This window comes from Populus alba, chromosome 6 (assembly GCF_005239225.2).
Source record: "Populus alba chromosome 6, ASM523922v2, whole genome shotgun sequence".
Taxonomy (NCBI): Eukaryota; Viridiplantae; Streptophyta; class Magnoliopsida; order Malpighiales; family Salicaceae; genus Populus; species Populus alba.
Genome location: NC_133289.1, coordinates 25,012,670 through 25,035,456, shown reverse-complemented (window position 1 = coordinate 25,035,456; position 22,787 = coordinate 25,012,670). Strand labels below are relative to the sequence as shown.

The 22,787-nt window shown below is 34.8% G+C and overlaps 4 protein-coding genes and 1 long non-coding RNA gene across 5 annotated transcripts; 4 read left to right on the top strand and 1 right to left on the bottom strand.

Annotated features, from left to right (window-relative positions):
• The first annotated feature begins 160 nt into the window (after window positions 1-160).
• Window positions 161-1,989, top strand: LOC118027522 (calmodulin-like protein 2). Its single transcript, XM_035030895.2, has one exon. The coding sequence runs from the start codon at window positions 1,156-1,158 to the stop codon at window positions 1,699-1,701; it is 546 nt and encodes a 181-aa protein (XP_034886786.1). The 5' UTR covers window positions 161-1,155; the 3' UTR covers window positions 1,702-1,989.
• Window positions 1,990-2,160: 171 nt separating this feature from the next.
• LOC118027521 (probable plastid-lipid-associated protein 8, chloroplastic) lies at window positions 2,161-3,596 on the bottom strand. The gene is made up of 4 exons (XM_035030894.2): window positions 3,332-3,596; window positions 3,069-3,192; window positions 2,781-2,960; window positions 2,161-2,477 (listed from the first exon to the last, which is right to left on the bottom strand). The coding sequence occupies exons 1-4, from the start codon at window positions 3,548-3,550 to the stop codon at window positions 2,287-2,289; spliced, it is 714 nt and encodes a 237-aa protein (XP_034886785.1). The 5' UTR covers window positions 3,551-3,596; the 3' UTR covers window positions 2,161-2,286.
• Window positions 3,597-4,228: 632 nt separating this feature from the next.
• Window positions 4,229-13,459, top strand: LOC118027523 (uncharacterized). Its single transcript, XM_035030896.2, has 4 exons — window positions 4,229-4,768; window positions 5,513-5,591; window positions 6,589-6,648; window positions 12,118-13,459. The coding sequence occupies exons 1-4, from the start codon at window positions 4,416-4,418 to the stop codon at window positions 12,541-12,543; spliced, it is 918 nt and encodes a 305-aa protein (XP_034886787.1). The 5' UTR covers window positions 4,229-4,415; the 3' UTR covers window positions 12,544-13,459.
• LOC140955727 (uncharacterized) lies at window positions 6,655-11,602 on the top strand. Its single transcript, XR_012170173.1, has 2 exons — window positions 6,655-10,546; window positions 11,194-11,602. It is a non-coding gene; the product is annotated as an uncharacterized lncRNA (long non-coding RNA).
• Window positions 13,460-17,984: 4,525 nt separating the features above from the next.
• On the top strand, window positions 17,985-18,681 carry LOC118027525 (flowering-promoting factor 1). Its single transcript, XM_035030898.2, has one exon. It carries the CDS (start codon window positions 18,069-18,071, stop codon window positions 18,405-18,407), a length of 339 nt encoding a protein of 112 aa, XP_034886789.1. The 5' UTR covers window positions 17,985-18,068; the 3' UTR covers window positions 18,408-18,681.
• Window positions 18,682-22,787: the final 4,106 nt, after the last annotated feature.

Genomic DNA, 22,787 nt, shown 5'->3' with positions numbered 1-22,787 from the left:
ACATCTATTTTATTTTTCTTGAATTTGCATAACCAACACAGGAAAAAAGACAACAAATATGAATAATACATAATTTTATTAAATAGAATAATATGCAAAAAATCCAATTACAAGTAATACATACAATGTAGTACAAAAATCTCATTTAAAATTTTATTATAAAAATATTTTTTCTTCATGTAGTCTATATGTATAAGAGATTTAAAAATTTTAAATAAATCTAAACCTGACCTAAACCAATTAAGAAATCTGAAAATTAAAAAAAAAGCAATAAAAATTCTAAAAAAACTAGAAAATCCAAAAATAAAAAGAAAAACAATAAAATTAGCTCAAATTATACATTACAGACCACAACTAACCCCATTGAATAAGACCTTTGAAATTTTTATGATTGAACAGTTGAATGGAAAGTCTTAAGTTTTTTTGTCAGGTCAGTCACCCTTGGTGACCCACACCTCTTCTTAGGTACCTAGTTATGGTAAATCTAATATATATTGATTGATCAGAACCACCTGCTTCATTTCCACCTGTATCATTTCTCTACTTCAACTTAGGCATGCTACTGCGAGTTGTTGCATTTACGTTCTGAGGCATGGGAAAAAATCCAACACATAGTTGAATCTTGGAATGGCTTGCACCTCATTTTGAGAAAACGAATGGCTCGATCGGATCTGTCATTTATTTTGCTAATCAAATGTTTAAGAGTTTAGAAAATTCTTGATCTACCTTCTGTTTTTTTAGTGTCAAATTAATTGCCTTTCACCTGTGACTGCACAGAAGACCAGCTGAGGTAAGAGGTTGATACACTGAACCAGATTTAATAAATACAGCATGCACGGTGAATGACCGACCAGCAATAATGTAAGAGAACATGCCAGCTTTCTCATGTATGATATTAATCAGATCAAATAGAAAATATTGAACATAAAATGGGAGGGAATATATGATGGCATTGGAGTGAATTTGATCAACACCAAGGGTTTTCTCTAAGAATTCTCACTATATAAGAAATGGACAGTAGAGCAGTGAAGGAAATCAAGTTGTTTATGATTATTTATTTTGCTGCAAAAACAGTAGAGTTATTAGTCCCTTGACCGCTGTATTTTCTCGGGAATCCTGTGAATTTAGAGTCTGTTAGTAATCTTGTATTCCAATATGATTGGCATAACTGGAGTATGCAGCAGATTAGTGCAAGCACTAGGAGTTTCAGGACCAAGCTCATCAACTTGTCTTCAAACAACTCCAACTTGCAAGCAAGAAAAAGCGCGTCAAGCCGATGAGTTGATGATCCGGGCATTGACCGCTGTGTTTGGAATGGAAAACAACGGGAAAATAAAGAAGGAGAAAGCGCGACGGGTGGTGGAAAAGCTTGGTTTGATATATGTTGAAGGAGGAGGAGAAGAAGACCAGGCTATTTTTGACCTACCAGGTGGTGCAGACGATGAAGAAGTGCATGTTGAGGAGGTGCTGAATGGATTGGAAGATGGCTCAGATCGCCATCAATTGTTGCAAGAAGCCTTCAAGATTTTCGACGAGAATGGTAATGGATATATCGAAGCAGTGGAGTTGAAGAGAGTGCTGCAATGCTTGGGACTGGACAAAGGGTGGGACATGGAGCAGATCCAGAAGATGTTGAAGGCTGCGGACTTGAATTTCGACGGAATGGTTGATTTTAACGAGTTTGAACTGATGATGGGGTAAGATCATAAACATAAAAATTTTGTATTTCAATGTCAATTGTATATTCTTTGATTTCATGATCATTTTTCCAAATAAAAATGTTGGATTCCTGTTTTATCAGCAATGATTTCTTCGTACTTTCCACACAACTAAAAGCTCTTCGATTCCAGATGCAGCCATCAGATTAACAAATTAAACTGAAAGCAATGACTGTTAAGACTAATTGGTCAGTGTAGTTCGTATAACAAAATTGGCTATAGAAAAGTATCAAAACTCCTCCTTCACCAGCATAACCTCTCTCTAAATCTCCACAAAACCTAATGAGTGATGACACAGAAGAAGTCATTCTCAAGCTCTCTCTCCAAGTACTCCATCAAAGAGCTCAAAAACCTCTCTTTCTCATTGATTACTTATCTCAATAATGATGTTAACTCACAGCCCTTAGGCTGCTGCTATAAACGATTCTTTGTTGGTACATGATAAAAAAAAATCTCATCCCAGTTTTCACAAGCAGCAAAGTAAGCTGGTACAAAAGATTTATTGTCCTCAACACAACGTAGGAATATAGGAAAAACAGAATCTGCAGATATGAACATTTCGTATAGTCTATTTGCGTCTTTGAAAAACAAACAGAGAACCTCTTGAGCCCTTTCCCAACCTGATCTTCTCATCAATATAAGTGATCTTCAACTTAACCTCGCTTTCTCCACCGTACTGGAACTCCAGTGATCCAACCTTCAGTTGAGGTGCCTCAAATATAACTTGAATCCAACTATCATCTAAGGCTTTCAGCCTACCTGCAGTATGCACAGACGTTGAATCTAATGTTTTGACAGGATCACGTAGACGATAAGAAACAGTGCATCCCAATGTTGAACCAAGGTGAGACCGAGGCCACAAATTGATAGCATATTGTTAGAGAATAATACAAATTATATCTTAGAAACTTATTTAATAGCTTATGTTTTTAATTTGGGATATTTATTTGACATAGTGCCAAAAAATCATGCATTCATATCTCACAACTCTGTATAAATTATATCCTAGACCTCACTCACTGAGAGTTTCGTAGCTGGACAATGCCATGAACATAGACCTACCTTTCAAGGATACCTCTCCATCAAGGAACCCCAAAGCAGAAAATGACACCTTGTTTTTGACAGTATCAGGAGCTTCAACAGCCTGAATCATTTCCTTTGTTCTAAAAACAAGACGGCCAAACGCACTCCTGTAGCCACCTCCAGGGGAAGTTGGGTTCGAACAGTACACCACATCCCACTCTGATCAAAACCACTTGATTAGTAGTTAAACCAAACCAAACCCTCAACATAATCAAAGATGAACATTTTACATCACCAAATTTCTCCTTGTACATTTATTGAATTTACCTCCAAATATAAGAGGACATCTCACTGGTTCAGCAACACAATATTTCTGCAACTCTTGCGCAACTCGAGTTACTTCTTCTTGTTGTTCTTTAGTTAGCAAAACCCCTCTGTCCGTTTCTGTAACCTAGTTTAAAGTATTACTTCGTTTCAGAGACAACAAACCAGATAATCATCCCAAACCATTATTTTCTACATCCATATATACACTGTTATAATCAGTTACAGCTGATAAACACATAAAAAAAGCATAAATTGTATCATACCTTAGAAAGAATAGAAGCAACCAAATCATCAGGTCGTCCAGTGAGGACTTGAGGGTCAGAGACCGAAACAGAACACAAAATTGGTGGGATTCTGCTCTTTCTACACAGAAATGAAAATGAAACGTCACTTGGATGTTTTGAGTGAGAGATTAGGGACTTTTTTTTGCATAATTCAGGGCCTCTGAAGGAAGATAACAGAGCCAAAGAAGAAGAGGCCATGAGGGAGGGAGAGGCTGAGCCTTGATGGTGTTATGTTCGTTAGATTTTTCTATTTTTATTGGATGGCTAGGAATTTCGGTGGATTTTGCCATGTTTGCATGGAGATCAAGTTTAGGGCCCACGTGGTGGTTCCTTATTGGTTTATAATCCGCCACGTAAGTGGATTTTGTTTCTCCTGCACTATCCACTTTTGTAATGAGGGCTAACTTGATCAATCCATTATTCCAGCATTAAGATAAATTTATTACAGACAAGGTGGTAGATTTTATTATAAAATCAGATTTTGCATTTGATGCGATTAACTATTTAATTTTTTCATGTATTTTTCCTCTTTCAATGCATATAAATATTTTCCATCTAAAATTTTCATTTTCTGAGTTATCAAATACACCTTAATGAACTAACACCCCAATGCAACAAGCCAAGTCTATTTATTTTTGTGTTTTAAAATTAATTTTTAAAAGAATTTAATTTTTTTAAATTTTAAATTAATATATTTTTAATATTTTCAAATCATTTTAATATATTAATATTAAAATAAATTTAAAAAAATATCATTAACAAATATTTTAATTCAAAAAATTATTTAAAAAATAACTAAACAAGGTGAAAATCACATTCAAGTGGACGGCAAGGAGACCCATAGAATACGGATATTTACATATCACGCCTCAACACTTTCTTCCACGTGGCATAATCTTATCCTTTCAATTTCTCATCACATCTAAACACTATACCAAACCCAATCACACGCCGTTCAAAATCCATCACGCAAACCACCGCACGCTTTTTTCATACACAGTGAGAGGAAGTAGGCGAATTTGTACGAACTCTCCTTTTCTTCTTCTCCTCCTTTCTTCCAGTGATGGCGCCAAGAAAGAAGGCTGAAGAGACCACAACGAAGCCGTCGCCGACGCCTGCGACTCGGAGGTCGGCTCGGATGACTCGGAGCGCAGCTAAGCGACTTAATGCGAGGTTGACTGAGTTACCGACCGACGCGAGGAAGAAGAGAAAGCAAGGGAAAGCAGAAGAGAGTAAGAAGAAGGTGAAAATTGAGACTGAGACTGTAACCGCGACTTCCACGGAGGCTCAGGCGGAGGTCAACACGCTGGAGGAGGAAGAAGAAGACGACGAGGACGAGGCGGACGAGGAGGATGCTAAGGAAGAGAACACTTGTACTGGTGATGGAGTCAATAAGACTATTGTGATTGAACATTGGTGAGTGTTTTATTTTTTTATTAGTTAATTTTATATCTTTGGTTTGCGAGAAAGTAGAGGAGAAAACAAAAATGTCATGATAGTGGAGCTAGGGTTTGGTTAGTTGATTTCTGTTTGGTTTCTGAGAAAGTGAAAGAAAGTAGAGGACATTGAGTTGTAATTTCAAGCCCCGGGCTGGTTTTTTCATTCTCTTTGTTTTTTGTTGTGTGTTTTGTTATTGAAATTGGCAGCAGTAAAGTGGCCTTGTCAGTGTTAGAGGATTAGAGAATTTTGTTTCTAGGGTTAGTCGAAGTTGTGATTGGGTATTTGGCTTGAATCAATTTTTACTCTCCCTCTCTAGCTTTGATTGTGTTTGGTTTCCAAGAACTCGGGGGTGAGTTTATTTCGAGTAAGCAAAATTAGATTGGTAACTTGGGTGTAGATGTCGTAGTTCAATCAGTTTTGGTATTTTTTGAGGTTTTGATAAATAAGAAGTAGGAATATTGTTTGTTTTTAGTAAAAATTCTGTTTGGCTGCCAAGAAAGGAAATGATTGAACAGTAAGATCCCATCCAAGGAGATTATTGGAATTGCTGCTTTGTTTATATATATATATATATATATATATATAATGCGTGTGGTTGTTTACTAGGAAAATGGAAAATGGAAAATGGAGAACTTAGTTCAATCAGGTAAGTTACTTGTGCTAAAATATGAGACTTATATTGTATCATGCATTTCCTAATCCGTATGTTGATTCTTGCAGCAAACAGTGCGATGCATTCAAGACTAATCCGTTTGTTGAGTGCTTTTCCTGGTACTCTGTGTTGCTTAATCCTGAGAAGGTACTTCTGCTGAATTTTGTAACTTCTTTACAGAGCTAATAGTTGAATATACTCTCAAGATTCTACTTGGTTTGTCAAAGCCAATAAATTCTTTGATGTTTTCAATAATCTGATGCTTTGTGTACATCTCAACCTCACTCACTGAAGGAAAAGGCGGTATGCACCTAGTCTTAAATTTTTGTGGTAGGAGCTTTTCAATAACACAATGTTTTGCACTTGGCTCAATTACTTACTTTTTGCTGCTGTAATTGATGTGTATTCTTCGGGATAAAGAAGCAGATTTTTATCTAGTTTTAGAAATTTGTTGTATCATGACCTTTTCAACAATCTAATGCTTTGTGTACTTGGATGAGTATCTGGTAGTGCTCCTGTAGTCAGTACTCCCTTATGTGGGTGAAAAAGCAGATTCATGGTCAGTTGGCGTGGCTTATTTTATCAAGGGCTTTTACTTATTGCATGATGTAAAGGATCTAATTTTGAGCCATTTCCTATTTTGGCTATTTACCATGTATTATTTGAAATTGCAGTCAAAATCAATGATTTACAAGCTTAGGTCTAAGACAATAGCGTTATCTTGGACGTTTATGCTGTTTATTGCATATGTCGAAGACAATTCGACTTCTTGTGAATCCAAACTTTATACAATTCTGTACATACAAAATATATGCATACATTTGTGGACGCAAAAAAGAATCATGGAGATTGAAATTGATGTGGTTTATGATATTAACACCAAAAACCTTTGATGCATGCATATGCAAAGATGCTTATCATTATTTTACTAGTCATGGTCAAAGTTGTGTACATTTCTTGGTTGTGACTAAGTGATTCTTGCTGATGTCAGCTGATAAGGTCTTTGATAACATAGAATACAAACAATAAGTCTACTTTGCAGAAGATTATCTGAATATGCTACTGGCATGTTGTTTTGTGTTTTAACTTTCCTTTTTCATGCATATTTTCTATTTAGTTGATGTTTTTCTCTGATTGTCAACAGTCTAGAAGGGGATGCTTTGAAATACAGGAGGAGGGCGAGGAGACATTCATCAGTCTATTGGTAAAACACAACACCTTAAATATCTATTAATAGCCAATTTAGTTCTTCCATTCGTGTTTTATAGCTCATGCATTTCATTAATTTGATTTTGTTTCATCCTCCTAAAACCTTTCGGAAAGGGCTAAATTTATCATGCTTGTAGAGTTTACATATTTTACAAAGATCAATTGCTAAATGGTTTCTTGGAAAAACTTGGTAGTTCAATTTTAAAATACCTGGAGATAACTTTGTCATAACCTTTTTTTGAGTTATTCCTCAAAATTAATCTTTAGAAAAATAATAATAAAAAAATTATAATAGCAAGAGGACAGACGATGTGGTAAAAGCTGGTCGAAGAAGATCCCAGGTACATACAAAAAAATTGGGTTGAAATTTTGGATAAATTTGGAGCATAATTATACCTTGTTGTACTCAAGATTGGAGAGACTGCAAATTTAAGGTCAAATTAAATGATTATTGAACAAATTTACATAAAAATTAAGTCTAAGGACATAATTAGATTTGTAATAGGCCAATTTGATTTGATCATGGGCCAAATAAAAAGTTTAATTATGTTTAAGAATTAATCTGGGTCAAATGAAAGGATTTAATTAAGTGCAAGGACTTAATTATATTTTAAATGAGTTAAATTAATTTTATTAGGGGTTTAATTGGTGAAAAATTAAGTTTGAGAGTCCACTTCTGGCTAAATTAAGAAGATTGGAATTTTAGGAGATCAAATTTAATTTTTACCAAATCAATTGATTCAAATCAAGGGTAAAATTGCAAGAAACAAAGTTTTGAGGTTAATTAAGGGTTGAATTGAAGAAATTCACAAATAAGGACTTTTTTGAAAAAGACGCCAACTTTATGGACTCAATTTATTGAAATCAGGGGTGAAATTGAAGAGAATTGAAAGTTTTATGGTTAATTGAGGGTCAATTTGCATAAATGCAAGATCAAGGACCATAATGAAAAAGACGTAGAAATTCGAGGTTGATATTGAAGTTTAACAATGAAAATTGCATAAAATCAAAAGTTTATAGTTAATTAGGGGTGCAATTAAAAGAAATAAAAAACCAAAGGACTAAATTGAACTTTGATTAAATCCTTAAATTAAAACCTTAAAAGCCAAAGCGACACAATTTTATTTAAATGAAATGATGTGTTTTGATCAAAATAACGTTGTTTTTTACCCAGAAGTTCTTGTTCATTTTCTTTCTTTTCACCTGAAAAAGTTGCTGAGGTGACTACTTTTCAGGGAGATTTAATGCTTTATCTTTTAATCAAACTAGACAAACCATTCAACACCATGATGACTTGACATTCAACTACATCATGGTGTTGTTCTTTCTAGCTGATTGACACCACAACGGTTGTGGTGTCGGCCCTAAAAGGCCAACTAAGGCAACCTTTAACTATCAAAATTTGACAATTCATGATGATAATTTTCAACCAACAGTCGAGATCCTTCCGGGCTGAATAAAGGGCTAAGATTGGTCCATAATAAAAATAAAATGCCTCTCTTCCACTCCTTATAAATAGGGGTGGATCAAGACATTGAGTATAAAGAAATTTAAGGGTACAAAATACCTAATTTTCTTCAAAATTTTTGAAAAAAAAAACCTTATTTAAAAAAAATACAAAAAAACATTTTGTTTTCATACGGAAAGCTGAATTCTAAAAGTCTTTCAAGTGTATTTTCATAAAAAATCAAAAACTTGCACCTTTGTTATTTTTTAAAATGTAAAATGGATATCATAATTAATTTATGATTATTTGTTAGGGTTTGATCAAAATATAAAAAATCCTTCACTAATTATTTTATTCACTTTATATTTAAAGTGTTAGGATTTAGTTGTAGACTTTAGTATTTGAAGGTATAAAACTACACTGCAGAGCATACCCTCAGATATTAATGATACAAAATAATAATAATAATAATAAATGCCATGCTAAAATTTAAACTTTAGAGCAGTTATGATTTAACCTAATAAGGTCCTTTATGAAGGGATATTTGCCTTGAATTTTAGAAAAAGATCAATGGACAGCAACGTGATTTAGAGAAACAATCAAACAACATGCAACTTACCTTATGTCATAACTCATTTTTGGGTTATTCTCCAAATTCAATTCTTTTTCTTTCAAAAAAGAAAAAGAAGAAGAAACCCAAAACAATGTCGTTTTAAATGACATTGTTCTTCTTCCCCTAGACGTGCAACAGGGGAAGAGAAGCTTTTTTTTTTTTTTTTAAAAAAAAAACTGATTTTTCTCGCATTCTCTCTCTCTGTCCCGACTTGACCAAACCCCGACACAACCCATACCTCCCTTTCCTTGCCACCATAACGAAATAGGATGGCAAGCCATGCCCGGACAACCCTCTCCCCCTGCCTTCTATAAATACAGGGGGAGAACCAAAGAACAAGGGGCAAAGGAGAAGACGAGGATTGGTTTTTGAGAACCGAGGACGAGAAATAGAGGGTTTTGAGAAGAGAGAAAGAATTTAAAAAACAGAGAGGAGAGTATGGAGAAGTGAAAAATAGAGAAGGGGTGGTGGAAATTTTAGAGAGGAGAGTTGAAAAACAAAAAGGGATGATTTGTTTTTAAAATAGAGGGTGAAATTGGAGAGGAAGAGAAATAGAGACCAAAGAGAGAGAACGAGGAAAACAAGGAAGAGTAAACGAAGATAGATGAGGGGGAGGAAAAAAAAAACAAAGACTGGAGTCTCTGAATAGAGAGGAAGAAGAACCGTTCCTCTCCGCGAACCATCACCTATTGCCACAATGCTGCCACTAGCAGCACTGCCAAAGAATAAAAGAACAGAAAATTAAAGGGAAGGAGAAAAGAAAATAGAAGAAAGGTAGAAGGAAAATACAGAGAAAGAGGAAGAACAACCAGCATCGTCCTCTGTAAACCACCACCAGTCCTCCTCTACGCACACCGCCAGCGCCACCGCGAACCAACCCTCGGTTAGCTGTTCCTCTCCCTTCCTCCTCCTTTTCTTCAGTTTTGTTCTCCACTGTTCACATTGCATGTGAACAATGGAGAGTTCTCCATTGTTCTTTGGGCCTGGTAGCGCCAGCCCAGACCAAAATGGCTGGGCTAGGTCCAGCCCATTCCATAAAAAAACTAAATTCTTTAAAAAATTTCTGATTTTCCCGCATATTTTTCTATCAATTTTGCTTAAGTTTGATTTTGTATTTTTATACTATAAAGATACAAATCCAATTTTAAAATACTCGGTGTTCACCAAAATATTGCAAAAAATTATAAAACAAAAAAAATGTTTGTCTTCATGCATACGCCCAAGTATCTCAAAGATAAAAAAAAAACTCATGTTGTATTTTCCTACAATAAAAGAAGCAAAAATATGTTATAGCATGTATTTTGGTTTTAATAACCAGTTTATTAAAGCCATGAGAACTAGATTAATATTTTAAAAATACCAATTTTTTTTTTTTTTTAGTATATGAGATTATGAATTTACGTGTAAAACGTATTCCTGATATCAAAAAGGTAGTTCTTTTATAGATATTAGAATGATTAAGTTTTTACCTGATAAGATAAAGATCTCCTTACCGAGGAAAACTTTTTTTAAACTCTAGACAAACCAATAATTAGAAAACACGACAATACCTTAGCTTTTATCAGATAATCGAACAATGTAGCTTATCTTAGATAAGACATATTTGGGGTGCTAATATCTTTTCTTTACGCAATCAGTCTCCAAGCTTGATCTCTGAGACCAGTTAGGGTTTCTAGTGATCAAAATACTAGGTAGCGACTCCCATTTCCTCATTCCACAGATAAAAGACAAGAAATCCCTGTCTTCCCCATTTCCTGATTACTTCAAAATAATAAAGTGGAAGATTGCCGCAACGTTGCACACGTGCAACACCTTAGATAGGGTGTGCTGGAGGTGATGCATCTTTTCCTTGCACAACCAGCCCTTTACTTGAACTCTTGCATACCATAGATTTCTTAGTAACCATGATATTAGATGACGACTCCTGATCCCCGAACTCTTTTCAGTACTCCAGGAGGTAGACCTGCTAGCCGCTACGACAAGCTTCAATAATAAATTGCTTATTGCTTGATGCTAGAGGTCATGAACCAACAAATTTCATGAATAACTTGATCTCTGTAAGCCTAAACGAGTCTAAATCTAACGGGCCATTTTCTTGTAGTCTTGAAAAGAGAGAACAATGGTTAGATGAACGAAATCTGCATGCAGTATCCACTCTTCTGTCACTGAGGGGTAAAACTTTGCATTGTTATATTGCTGCTATATTTGATAATTTTATTCGTAATTTTGGACTAAAAACTAGCTCTTTAGTCAGGAAGTCATTGGTGAAATTGTACATAATTTACAGATATGTTATCTTTTGGGACATGGCTCCACATTCAAGAAGCATTTGCATAATGTTTGAATTTACAAGATCAGTCAAGAGTTGCTTCCTCTATTTATTTCAAAAATTTCTCTGACATACTTTACTAAACATTGCCAATATCCTCTGCTAGTGCTTGAAATTGTCTCTTTTTTGCTTCATCTTTCATCTATTGCAGAACATGAAAAGACTGTTTCGACCTCTGAAGGGACTTGACATGGATAAAGTCATCTCAAATATAATCGACAGGGTCAAAAGCTCAACCAATGCATCTGATTGAATTTGGTTGGAGTCAAAAGAGTGTTTTTGGGGGGTTTAATCGAAAGTTAACCTAGTTAATTTGGTTCAATGGTCCAAACCTTAGTGCTGATCATAGCTGTTGATTTTGCATTTCCAAATTTTTCTGTTCTGATTCTGGTTAGGAGCCTTTCAGTCATTTTGGATTATTTCTTACAAGTTCATATGACGAGCCAACATGGAAGAGCGAATTCATGTCACTGTAGTTCTTCCATGTTTTAACACAGCCATTGAATTAGGGAAAGTTGTGATACGCTTATAAATCTAACCCTTCATGTTCTTTGTTTCAATGTTTAATCTTGTCTTGATTATTGAGCTTGATTTTACATTTTCTTTTATTAATTTGATTTGATTTGATTTTCTTATTCTCATTTGAGTATTCATATTTCCTAATTTGATTGTTACCATTCAAATACTTCTCCAGATCTTTTCTTCTCTCTCAAATTGCCGCCAAATCTTGGCAGCATGAAAGAAAGTGAAGAACAAAACTGGGATTATGCATGATGAAAAATCAAGGGATGTTGATAAATCATATAAAATATACTGTGGAAAAATTTCAATTTGCAATCTATCAGTAAATATCAGATTAATAAAATTATGTTTGCCCCCGATTAGGGTTCAAGCTTCTTTTCGAACAGTGATCAGGGGTGGATACAATCAAAGGAAATACAAAATAAATAAATAAAAATGATAAATTGATCCTTGTGCTAGCCTCGTACTATCCAGTTCCCATTCACTCCATTTTTTTACCCGGTTTTTGTTCTGCCTTGTTCTATTGCTTGCCTTTTAAAAACCCATTATGCAGGCAAACAATCCGATAACCACGGTTGCACCAGCAACATGCATACGTGAAGAAGCAGCTTTTGCAGGTGCCACAGCTGGTGCTTCCTCAGGCACTTCTGTATCAGTCTCTGGGGAGTCTGCGGGTACATCAGCCACCGGCCCATCAGCAGCCACTGGCCCGTCAGCAGCCACTGGCCCCTCGGCTGGTGCTTCAGTTTGTGTAGATGGTCCGTCCTTGGATGGTGCAGGAGCCTTGGAAGGAGATTTGGCAGGGGATTTGGCTGGAGTCTTGGCAGTTGGAGGTGCAGCTGGTGGAGTTTTAGTGCTTGGAGCTGGAGCAGGTGCCTTCTTGGGAACGGCAGCAGTACCAGGTGGTGGTGGTGGAGCCATGTTCTCAATCCCTGGAGTCTCAATAGGTTCGCTGACTTGTAGCACCGAGATGTTGTAAGGCTGCGAGTAGATAGATTTCACAAGTGATGCAACGAGAGGAGCACCTTTCATTGCTGAACCGAATTTGATTCCCTCAGCAGTTCTGCTGATATTCAGGAAACCTTGTCGATTATCTGCAACACCACTAGCTTGGTACAAGGTGGTAACGATAGTGCTGGCCTTTTGAAGTTTCGAGAGCTTTATTTGATCATAGTAATCAAGGATTACATGTGCACTCAAGATCCTCTTTGCAATGTCTAAGGGTCTGCCAGAGAGTCCATCGATTGATCCGTTATCAAGCACAAGGACAGTGATGGTTTGGCGGCTGTTGATTTCCTGGGCGAGCCCGCTCTGGCTGAGGAGATCATTAAAGTTAGCAAACTCAGGGTACTGTGCAAGGATCTTGGTGATGTTGAAGGCTGTGGAAGTTGAGAGTAAGCACAAGAATGCAATGAAGAGGAGAGAAGAAGCCTTGGAATCCATCTTTGCCAAAAAGATGAAGCCAAAGCCTTCCTTATTATTATCACTTCCCTTGTGTTTGAATCCAAAGCTGATAACGCAGAGACCTTTATATGCATGTAGAGATGTTGACCAGAAAGGAGTGGCTGGGCTATTCATGGTCGAGAATGAATTTCTCAATCTACAGATCAGGATGTGAGGTCTTGTTATGTAGGGGATGAACCAAAGAGTGGATAACTTTCTGTAGTTTGACAATGTCTTAAGCCAGCAATAGCAATGACAATACTGGTGATCATATTTAGAATTCTATCCTAATTAAGGAGTTGAACAGAAGAGGAGCTAATTTTGGAACAGACATGGAATGCAGCAGCTTACCAAAAAAAAAAAGACATGGAATGCAGCAAAATTTAGGTCTAATAGGCAAACAAGACATCCATCAAATTGAGTTATGAACTTGTGCTGGGCTATTTTTTGTTCATATAAATTTACTTTAAAATTACATATAGACAAATTTATTTTATGTTTTTATCTTTGTTTTTTTAATTAAATATATATTGATTTATATATTCTAAAATACTAATAAAATGAATGTTGTGTGGCTCGATGACAATGAATTGGTCATTAATCATGCATGAGGGAGGCTTTGTCTCTAAATTAGAAATTAGTCAGAGTTGAAAGTGAAATAAGAGTGAAATGATCACTTATTGTTGTCATGAGCAAGCATTCTTAATCAAATAAAGCTTAATTAAGTCATTAAAGATTACTTTGCTTAATTAAGTCATTAAGTTAATGATAAAGACATGGGTGGTCGGGTACATGTACCTCAAAGGACCAATCAATCTGATTTCCTTCCAAAGCATTTATGTTAGAACTAAATGGTAGCGTGTAATTAGGTACATATCCCTTCAAGTGAGTCTCCAAACTCTCCTTCTTTTGCTCTCTCGATTCAAATTGATCAATATTCTGTATGCTCAGATCATAGCCGCACAAATCACATCTCATCAATATTTTTAATTAAATTTGATTTGATCCGGCAAGTTGAAGCAATAAAAAGCTTTGCCTAGAACATAATTTTTTTTTCTCAAATCAAAATGGATATATATTAATTTGATCAACTTTGAATAAGCTAATAAATTAACTTGCAATCTAGTTAATATAAATAAATTAACTTGATATTTGAGACTATTAGAGAATAATATAAACCATATCATGAGATTTCACCTTACAATTTAAATTTTTAGATTGAGATAGTTCTTTGATATTATATTAGAGCCTTAATTTTCAAGTGGTCACGACTTCGAATTTTATCATTTCCATTTATTTAATAAAAATTAAGCACAAGTAAAAATTGACCTATGCTAGTTTTGAATTTAAAAAACTTTTACTTGAGGGGGTATGTTAGAGAATAATATCTGTGACCTCACCTAATAGCTTAAGCTTTTAGGTTGATATGGTTTTTTTTGACAAAAACACATCAATTATGCTTAATTTAATGATTTTTTAATTAATTTTTATTTAAAATAATGTTGTTGTAGAATTGATTAAGCAACCGTATATCTTGGATTTTAAACGGGTCGGACCGTGACCTCAAACCGAATCTGATAACCATAATTACATGACTATTAAAGCACGAAACTTTTTATTAAAGGAGAGAAGAATGAAAGCTAGATGAGCATTAACAGACTCGTTAAGACATTTCTGTTAGTTACCACTAGTCCAAGCTCGATGTCTCTTGCACAATTTGAACATATGAGAACATGCTGGAGTTATCATATAGACGATTAGATTCTCGTGATTGGTACTATATATATATATATATATATATATATATATATATATATGACAACTAAGTAATATGATACATGCAACACTATACATACAATTTTCATAGAGATTATGTGCTATTTCCCTAATGTTTTAAAAAATAGAAAAAAACCACATTGACATTAAACAATCTATGCATTAATTATAATCGAGAAAATACATGAAGCGAAATCCACAGACCAAACCGGAAACAATTTGTTCGAAAACATAACAGCTTTCGATCGAATTGTTAGGTTTTGATGATCAACATGACATATAAAAGGTGATATATACTCTTTAGCTTTGTTTTGATTCTCATTGGGAATTCGATAAAGGCAAAGCCTGTTGATAAGGTTCATGGAAGTGGTGAAATTGTCCCACCCATCCAACCAAATCCTCTTTGTAGCCAGAAAATAAGGATTAAAAGGAGGCTGAAACATGATAAGATAAAAAAGAAATAGGAAAATCTTTGATGATCTGTTTTTGTTGTGCTCCAAGATTCTAGCAAATGCACAAGCAGACAAATAAATGATTGGGATCCTACTTGGATATGGGAAAATGATGTATCTTACTGACAACTAAGCTCCTTCCTTTACAAATTATTCCTTGTCCCTTATCCCCTATCAGCCTTTTTATTATTTTTTATTTTTTTGGCTGGGTTTGCAGCCTACAAGACTTCCAGGGGTCAATCATATGTCTATGAGTAATGTTTAGATCAATGTGCGTTGATCATCTAAGTGACTCATCCAACCAAGATCTTGTCCAGGTTGTCAAAAACGATCGATATAAGAAGTTAATTCTTGATTTAATTAATTTTATTAAACTTAGATGGAATTGTAGACGTATGATGATTCTCTCATTCTCTTTTGCTTCCTGAAGTGCTTGTTTGAAGTATAACAGCTGTGCTTGGAAGCATCTAGAACTATAAAAGTCATCTGTGGTGCTACATTGTTGAGTCTATCCAGATTTTCATGAAAAATGGAATCCGCATCTCTCCCTCCTTTTCTTCTGAAGTTGACATCTCTTATATATATATATATACACATAAACACACACCTATATATGATGGGTCTGTGCCCTTCGGACTTTGTGGTATGCCTAAAGAGGAACAAGAGCAGCAAAGATAGACCTTCTTCTCGAGGGTTTGGATTGTTAAAGGCATGCAAAAAGTTTCAATAACTTCACAATGGAATCGCTGTTCAACTTTATGGTTTTAGAAGGTTTGAGATCGAGTTCAGGACCACAGTATCCCCTGCAAGCTGACTCAAGGCTTCTTGAAAACACAATCCAAGGCTGCAATTAATATTGTTTGTCTTCCTCTCTTTTTTGTTCCTTCTTTTAATAGGTAGTGACGGATGATCATGAGAAAAGCCAGTATGTAGATTGATCCATTTTTGCAATTTTCTTGATCAAATACGTACTTATTTTAGCTTGAAAATTTAAACTGCAATATGCTAAAATGATTTCATATTACTCTTTGATAATCTATATGTAGATCATCGCTACATTTACATAATAATTTATTGATGCTGGAAAGGGATAACATTGAAAACAAGACCTTTTTTATAATAGATTTTGGAAAATATTCTTTACAAGAAAATATCTGTGAAGCAGTAATAACTATGGATTTTGACAAGACTGTCGAGGGTTTAAACAGTCATGTTCATGGACCACTTGAGCCCATGTGACCATCATGTGGCCAACATATCATCAATTGTATACACACAGTGTAGCATACATGTTCTTATGAGCAGGGATAAAATTAACATGCATGATAAATATGTTCCTGAAAACCTATGTAATAATGTATGGTGGTGGTCCTTACGAGCAGTACGGCTTTAGGGTTAATGGTTTTGACTATGATATTGCAATAACATGGGATAAAACTAATTATATGCAACAGATTAAATCAACTTGACCTAGCTAAAGGCATTTAATTAGATACTCAGAATATTATTGACGTAGGAAGAGTCTTTTCAAACGAGGCCTGTCATGTTAATTAATAGCAGCAAGGTCAAAGACACAAATATGATGTGAACAAAAGTTGTGGGGAAAAAAGTTATGTGAAGCTTTTGCTATTGTCGTGAAAAGCATGTGTAGTTTGACGTCTAGAAAAGCTATCTACTCAAGCAGCAATACTGAGCAAAGTTATCAATTACTCTGTGAAGAACCTGATTCAAATTTCAATCTAGCTCTTAAAAAGTAAAATATTTATAAATCTTTTAATTGCAACATAAATCTTACTTATTTATTTTTACCAAATTAAAGACATGGATTTAGTTTTGATAATTTATATGTTTAAATCCATTTTTGACCCGGTCCTTTCTTCATATTGTATTTTTTTTCTAAATTTATTTCATTATTATTATTTAAAAACAGAAAAAAGCAGGCAAGATGAGAAAATCTGATTACAAAAAAGCATTAATTTAATTTCGGAATAAAACACAATTAAATTGAGGATGTCAACAAGCATAACTGATTATTAAGAGACTATTTAATTATTTGTTATATTAGAAAAACTATTAATTAATTCGGATACATTATTAAATCATATTGAAAACATTTGACCCCTAATGAAACTCAAGTCACAAAACATGTATAATTTTACAGATTCAATTCAATTTTTCTGGTGGCTACAGCCAGGCTTTAATTTGTTTCCAGAAATTAATGACAACAAAAGGACCAAAACCACCTTTAGGGTTTCCATATTTCTCCAATGATGAGTAGTAACCAACAAAAAGAAGCTCCCAAATTGCAATGCCACTCTCAGTTGCCTAATCCACCAGCAAGATTTTCTCACCAATCTCTCACACTCTCTTCACGTGGACATCTCGTGAAAGGTGTGGGGGCACAAATCTTTTGCTGATTGACTTTCTACAATTTTCATGATTTCTTGCAAAGTAGTCCTCGTGGAAATCAGTAGATTCTCTGTTCTAAAGAAAGCCAAAGCTTACACGACCTCCATAGATTCTCCTAAACCAACCCCACGGATGGTATATGTGCCCTAAATCACACCCTACGAGAATCCTTGTACCCTCCCATTTAATGCCATAAGGACCCACCATATCTAGATTCTATATCCACAAAGCCACATCATAAACACCACTCCTAGAGTATTTTCCTCTTGTTTTTTCTGCCCCGCGACACAGATAAATACCCCCCCTCCTATTCCCTTCTTTACTCACCAACCAACTCTAGCAAGCTCCTGCTTTCTTCTTCGATAAAACCCTAGCCACAACCAAGCATTTTACAACAACAAAAAGACTAATAATATTCCCAGAAATGTCAGGAGTTTGGGTTTTCAAAAACAACGGTGTAATTCGCCTCGTGGAGAACCCTGCGGCTGAATCTAATGAAAGGAATGGAGGTGGTTCAAGGAGAAAGGTATTGGTGCACTTGCCATCAGGCCAAGTGGTAACTTCATACCCTTCCCTCGAACAAATCTTGAAAGAGCTAGGATGGGAGAGGTATTATGGGGGTGGCCCTGACCTCTTCCAATTCCACAAACACGCTTCCATTGATCTAATCTCTCTTCCTAGAGACTTCTCCAAGTTCAACTCTGTCTACATGTATGATATTGTCATTAAGAACCCTAACATGTTCCATGTTAGAGATATGTAAGCGCTCTCTACATCTCTAGCCAGAGCTTAATTAATTTCTTCATGCAGTTGTGTCTAGCCTTTCTACCCTTCTCCTTGTATCATATAGTGTGTGCTTTCCCAGGTTTATTTTCCCTAGCTAGCAAGGACATTATTCTCCTTTTCACATTTGGTGTGCTTCCCTTGTTTGATATGTACTAAAATAAGCTTAAAACCTGATGTTCGGGTTCTCTATTAATGTAAATTTGTAATGCTGTGTTTTCTAATAATTAAGATCATGAGTTGACTTTTCTTTCATAGAAATTGATTACCATCTATGTTGTCAATCCAGCTTGTTGCCATTGCTAGCTAGTGGCCTAGAATGTTCTTATGTATGCAGCAGGTAAAAGCAGAACAAAGACGATACAAGGGAAGCTAGGATTATGTTTTTCCCGATCTTCTGGTACAAGAATGTGAATTCTCATTAGGACTTGATCACTTTGTTCCAAATGAGGACATAACCCTAAATTTTGGGATATGGCAACCCAATTGATCGAATTGGAGGCTGTCTCTATATAAGAGAGAGAGGCAATAAGAGTTTGATATTGGTGAGGCATATTAATTTCTATTGGTTACTAGCTAAGCAACAAGGTTTGTGAAAGAGAAGGGGGATTGACAATGGCTTTGTCTAAAACTTTGTGGCCATGACCCCTTTTACTTGAGTTATAATTGATCATGACAACACAAGGGGAACAAATACACAGATAAGGCTAAAACATGCTAAAAATGAGTGAAAATAAATACTGTGAGAAAAGAAATTAAACTCTTAATAAAACAATACTACATCTGCCTTAAAATAATTATAATTATTAATTTGGCTTAATCCCTAATTAGTATTTTGAGGGTTTCAAGTTTATTTTTTTGGATAATCATCGAGAGAAAGAAAGGGTTTCAAGTTTTCATTATCAGAAATCATGGATCCATCTATATATAATGGTAGATGTGATAATGTCCTTTTATAATATGCATGTTAATATATAATATATAATTAATTACGAGCCTTGTGTGTTGCCATCCTCTTGGATGATGTGGAGGTATGTATGAAAAATTTATTCAAGCATTTCGAAGTTTAAGATACCATATATATACATTAGACGTTGTAACAATATTTTTTCAAATTGAATATTATATATTAAACCCCATATCTCATAGATCAAAGCTCTAATAAAAGATTTAAAAATATTAAACTCAATTATTTTTTTCATTTTCAAAAACCCTATTCTTGTACGCTAATTTTCCTATATAAAAATCATTTTGTGTGTTGAAAATAAAAGTAAATCAAAATAATAAATTCTCCTTAATTTGATAAATATTAATTTAAACCGACCTAAATAAATAAATAAATAAATAAACTCGATTGAATTCGGGTAATATTTAAAAGCAAAAGATGGTATTTAATTTTGGGTTAAAAAATAGATATTAATATCTCTTATAATCATTATGGGTAGAGAAGAAAATGGAGACAGCACAGAGAGTGTTTTCGGCCAATCAAATTTGTGTTCATCCTTTGATGAATTAGCTAAGAGGAGAGGAGATCACGAGGTCCCCCCCAAGAAGTGGGAACTGGATGATCGATGGGGTGTCACGTGAAGTAGATCACGACAGTGCCTCGAAAACCACACAAGTCATGCCACGTGTCCAAATCAGATGTGTGGGGTGAAGAGTGTGGTCACGCACGTGGCGCGTCACTCAAAAGACACCTTCATGTCTCTTGCTGTTTTCAATTGCACTCGAAGGGAAATGCCTCCATCAATCTCCCCTATATATAAATGAGTTTTGAGCTAGGGTTGTGACCACAATGGCTTTACCTTAAATTTAAATCCTATGAGAATGAAAGTAATAATTGACCTCCACATGCATTATCATTTTAATTTTGTGTCTTGTTCTGTCTCCTCATACCAATTAATCAAGGGTTATCATTATAATTGTAATTACTTACGGATTATTGATTTGAATAAAATTATTAAACTCGGCTCATTTCATAACCCCATTTAAAACTTAGATTAGAAATTATTCTAGTTAATTTGAGTTAATATATCAAAGATGACATGTTTTAATTTTTTTTTTAAAATATAAACAATAACGTTTTTTAATCTAGTTAATTAAATCACATGTTAATCTCTTGGATTGAATATATTTTGACTAAATTAACTTTTACTCTGTTTAATTAAAACTCGATGTAAGTGAAGTCCTAAATTAACAAATCACTAAAGGCTGGACTTAATAATTGGGTTTGACTCCGCTTAGTTTCAAAATTACATGTTAAGAAAAAGGTAAGAAAAGGACACACGGAAACAAAAGGAATAATTCTCAAATTTGAAGGGAGACATCTTCATGTGCTAGGACACATGTTTTGTTGAAATGTTCTTGGTTTCAACATTTCAATGTCATGACTCTTAACCCATATTAAATGACTGTCCCATGTTTTTTTTATTTTAAAAAAAAATTAATCAATCTAGAATTAATCTAGTTTGATCTGATAAACCTAATGAGTCAATATACAACTCGAGTAATTAAATCAAAACTTGATTTAGTTAAAAAAATAAACTCTTAAAAACAATGTTAATCTTAACCTTTTTTTATATATAAAAAAAAAGCTGTTTTAAATTGAATTGAGTTGTGCTTAATTCACAATTTTATACAAAAATCCTGAACTTGGCAAATGAACAGATTGTAAAGTTCTAATGGGCAGAAACATCTTAGCTAAAAAGGGTCTCGTGTCGTGTCCATTACAATTTAGAAGAAGGGTACTTGTATAGTTTGTAGAACGAGCTCAGGCTTGATTAACAGTTAGAGCCCAGATAATGGTCCAAACTTCATCTACATTGTCTTGCGCAAAAGGCCCACATACAGGCAAATCCATAGCCATAGCCATAGCCCTTCGATCGATTCAACTACTTTACAACTACCGTCAAAAGCAAACATCAATTATCTCATCCCACAGAAAGTCAAACATTGGGGGAAAGTGTTGACTTCAAGCATGCATAGGAACACGCAGAGAGAGAGAGAGAGAGAGAGAGAGAGAGAACTCTTAAGCTATGCAGATTTAATTAAAAGATGAAGCTAAGAGTTTGAATTCCATCAACCCTAGGAAGAGAACGACACTAAATTACCCTTTAGCCATGCATGCTTCGTTCGTTCTTCACCCGTCATCCAGCCTTTGCTTATCCACTAACATATATAAAAACAAATCTGAAGAAATATTAGTCAAATTAACAAATCTTTTTATTGATGCACGGAGAGAAGGAACACCAATCAGAAGGGGGGGAAAAAGATTTCTTTTGGAATTTACAAGACCTATAATTGCAAAGTTTTCATCTCCCTCGTGCTCCAAGCAAATAAAAATTATTTATATAAAATCAACCCAATGGATAACTATATGCATACAAAAACTAATAGTTATGAAGCAAAAGACCTAAAATCTATATAAAAAATGGTCAAATCAGGAAATCAATATGGTGTTAACTTGGTGAGAGAGAAGAAGTGAAAGAAAGCAACAATATTCAGATAATTAATCCTTTCTATAATAGTAATAATCAAAGCTTCATTGCCATTGCTGTTAACTTGGTGTCTTGAATGCCACAAAACCAGAGTTGTTGGCATTTGGCAACCAATTATCAGAAGAGCATGTCCACAAAAAAGGAGTAGAAGACAAGTCTTTCAGTTGTTCCAAGTCATGGAATCAAATACACGTGGTTAAAAACGAGATATATAATAATCAAGTTAAGTTTCATGCGAAGACCTAAGAATCACTCACGCATGGCATTAATTAAATTACAAATTAAAAAACTCATAGAAGTAAGTAATTATGCCAAAACCCTTAAGCGATAATCCCCACTCTCTCAACCAACCAGTCGTCCTCCTGTAGATGAGAAGATGACAAAGATAATCAGTTAATTCTAAACCATAGCTGTGTTGTGGTGATGGCCAAGGAAAATCAAAGCAACCAGACTGTAGATCAGTTCCTCACAGACCACACCTAAGCGCTGTCATCAGTCATGGGCTTCCTTCTTGATTGCATCCATTGATAACTTCAATCCTCAATAATATTAGCAATTAAAATAGGCTACAACATATGATGACGAGAAGACAAAAATGGATAACACTGTGCGACCCACATTACAACATCTATGTCCATAGTTTTGTGCTATGAAGACAACGACCCGAAATCAAAACATATGTTTGAATTTCTCTTGTACTCCATCGAATCATATGTAGTTTGACTCATTAATGTTACATTTAGTTAATGTCTTGAGATGAGAAAGATTTTGGAAAAGATCATAGCAACGCATAATGTAAAGCTTTCATAATGCATTCAGGCCATGTTTGTTTTTCGGAAAGGAGTTTTCGGAAAATCATTTTC

What these genes read in the sequence shown, in the direction of transcription:
- LOC118027522 (XM_035030895.2), top strand. Translation starts at nt 1,156, where the DNA reads ATGATTGGCATAACTGGAGTATGCAGCAGATTAGTGCAAGCACTAGGA.
- LOC118027521 (XM_035030894.2), bottom strand. Translation starts at nt 3,550, where the DNA reads ATGGCCTCTTCTTCTTTGGCTCTGTTATCTTCCTTCAGAGGCCCTGAA. An exon ending in TTGCTTCTATTCTTTCTAAG is followed by an intron (nt 3,193 to 3,331) that starts GTATGATACAAT and finishes ACTTTAAACTAG; the next exon opens with GTTACAGAAACGGACAGAGG. An exon ending in TGGAGAGGTATCCTTGAAAG is followed by an intron (nt 2,478 to 2,780) that starts GTAGGTCTATGT and finishes TGCATACTGCAG; the next exon opens with GTAGGCTGAAAGCCTTAGAT.
- LOC118027525 (XM_035030898.2), top strand. Translation starts at nt 18,069, where the DNA reads ATGTCAGGAGTTTGGGTTTTCAAAAACAACGGTGTAATTCGCCTCGTG.
- LOC118027523 (XM_035030896.2), top strand. Translation starts at nt 4,416, where the DNA reads ATGGCGCCAAGAAAGAAGGCTGAAGAGACCACAACGAAGCCGTCGCCG. An exon ending in ACTATTGTGATTGAACATTG is followed by an intron (nt 4,769 to 5,512) that starts GTGAGTGTTTTA and finishes TGATTCTTGCAG; the next exon opens with CAAACAGTGCGATGCATTCA. An exon ending in TGTTGCTTAATCCTGAGAAG is followed by an intron (nt 5,592 to 6,588) that starts GTACTTCTGCTG and finishes GATTGTCAACAG; the next exon opens with TCTAGAAGGGGATGCTTTGA.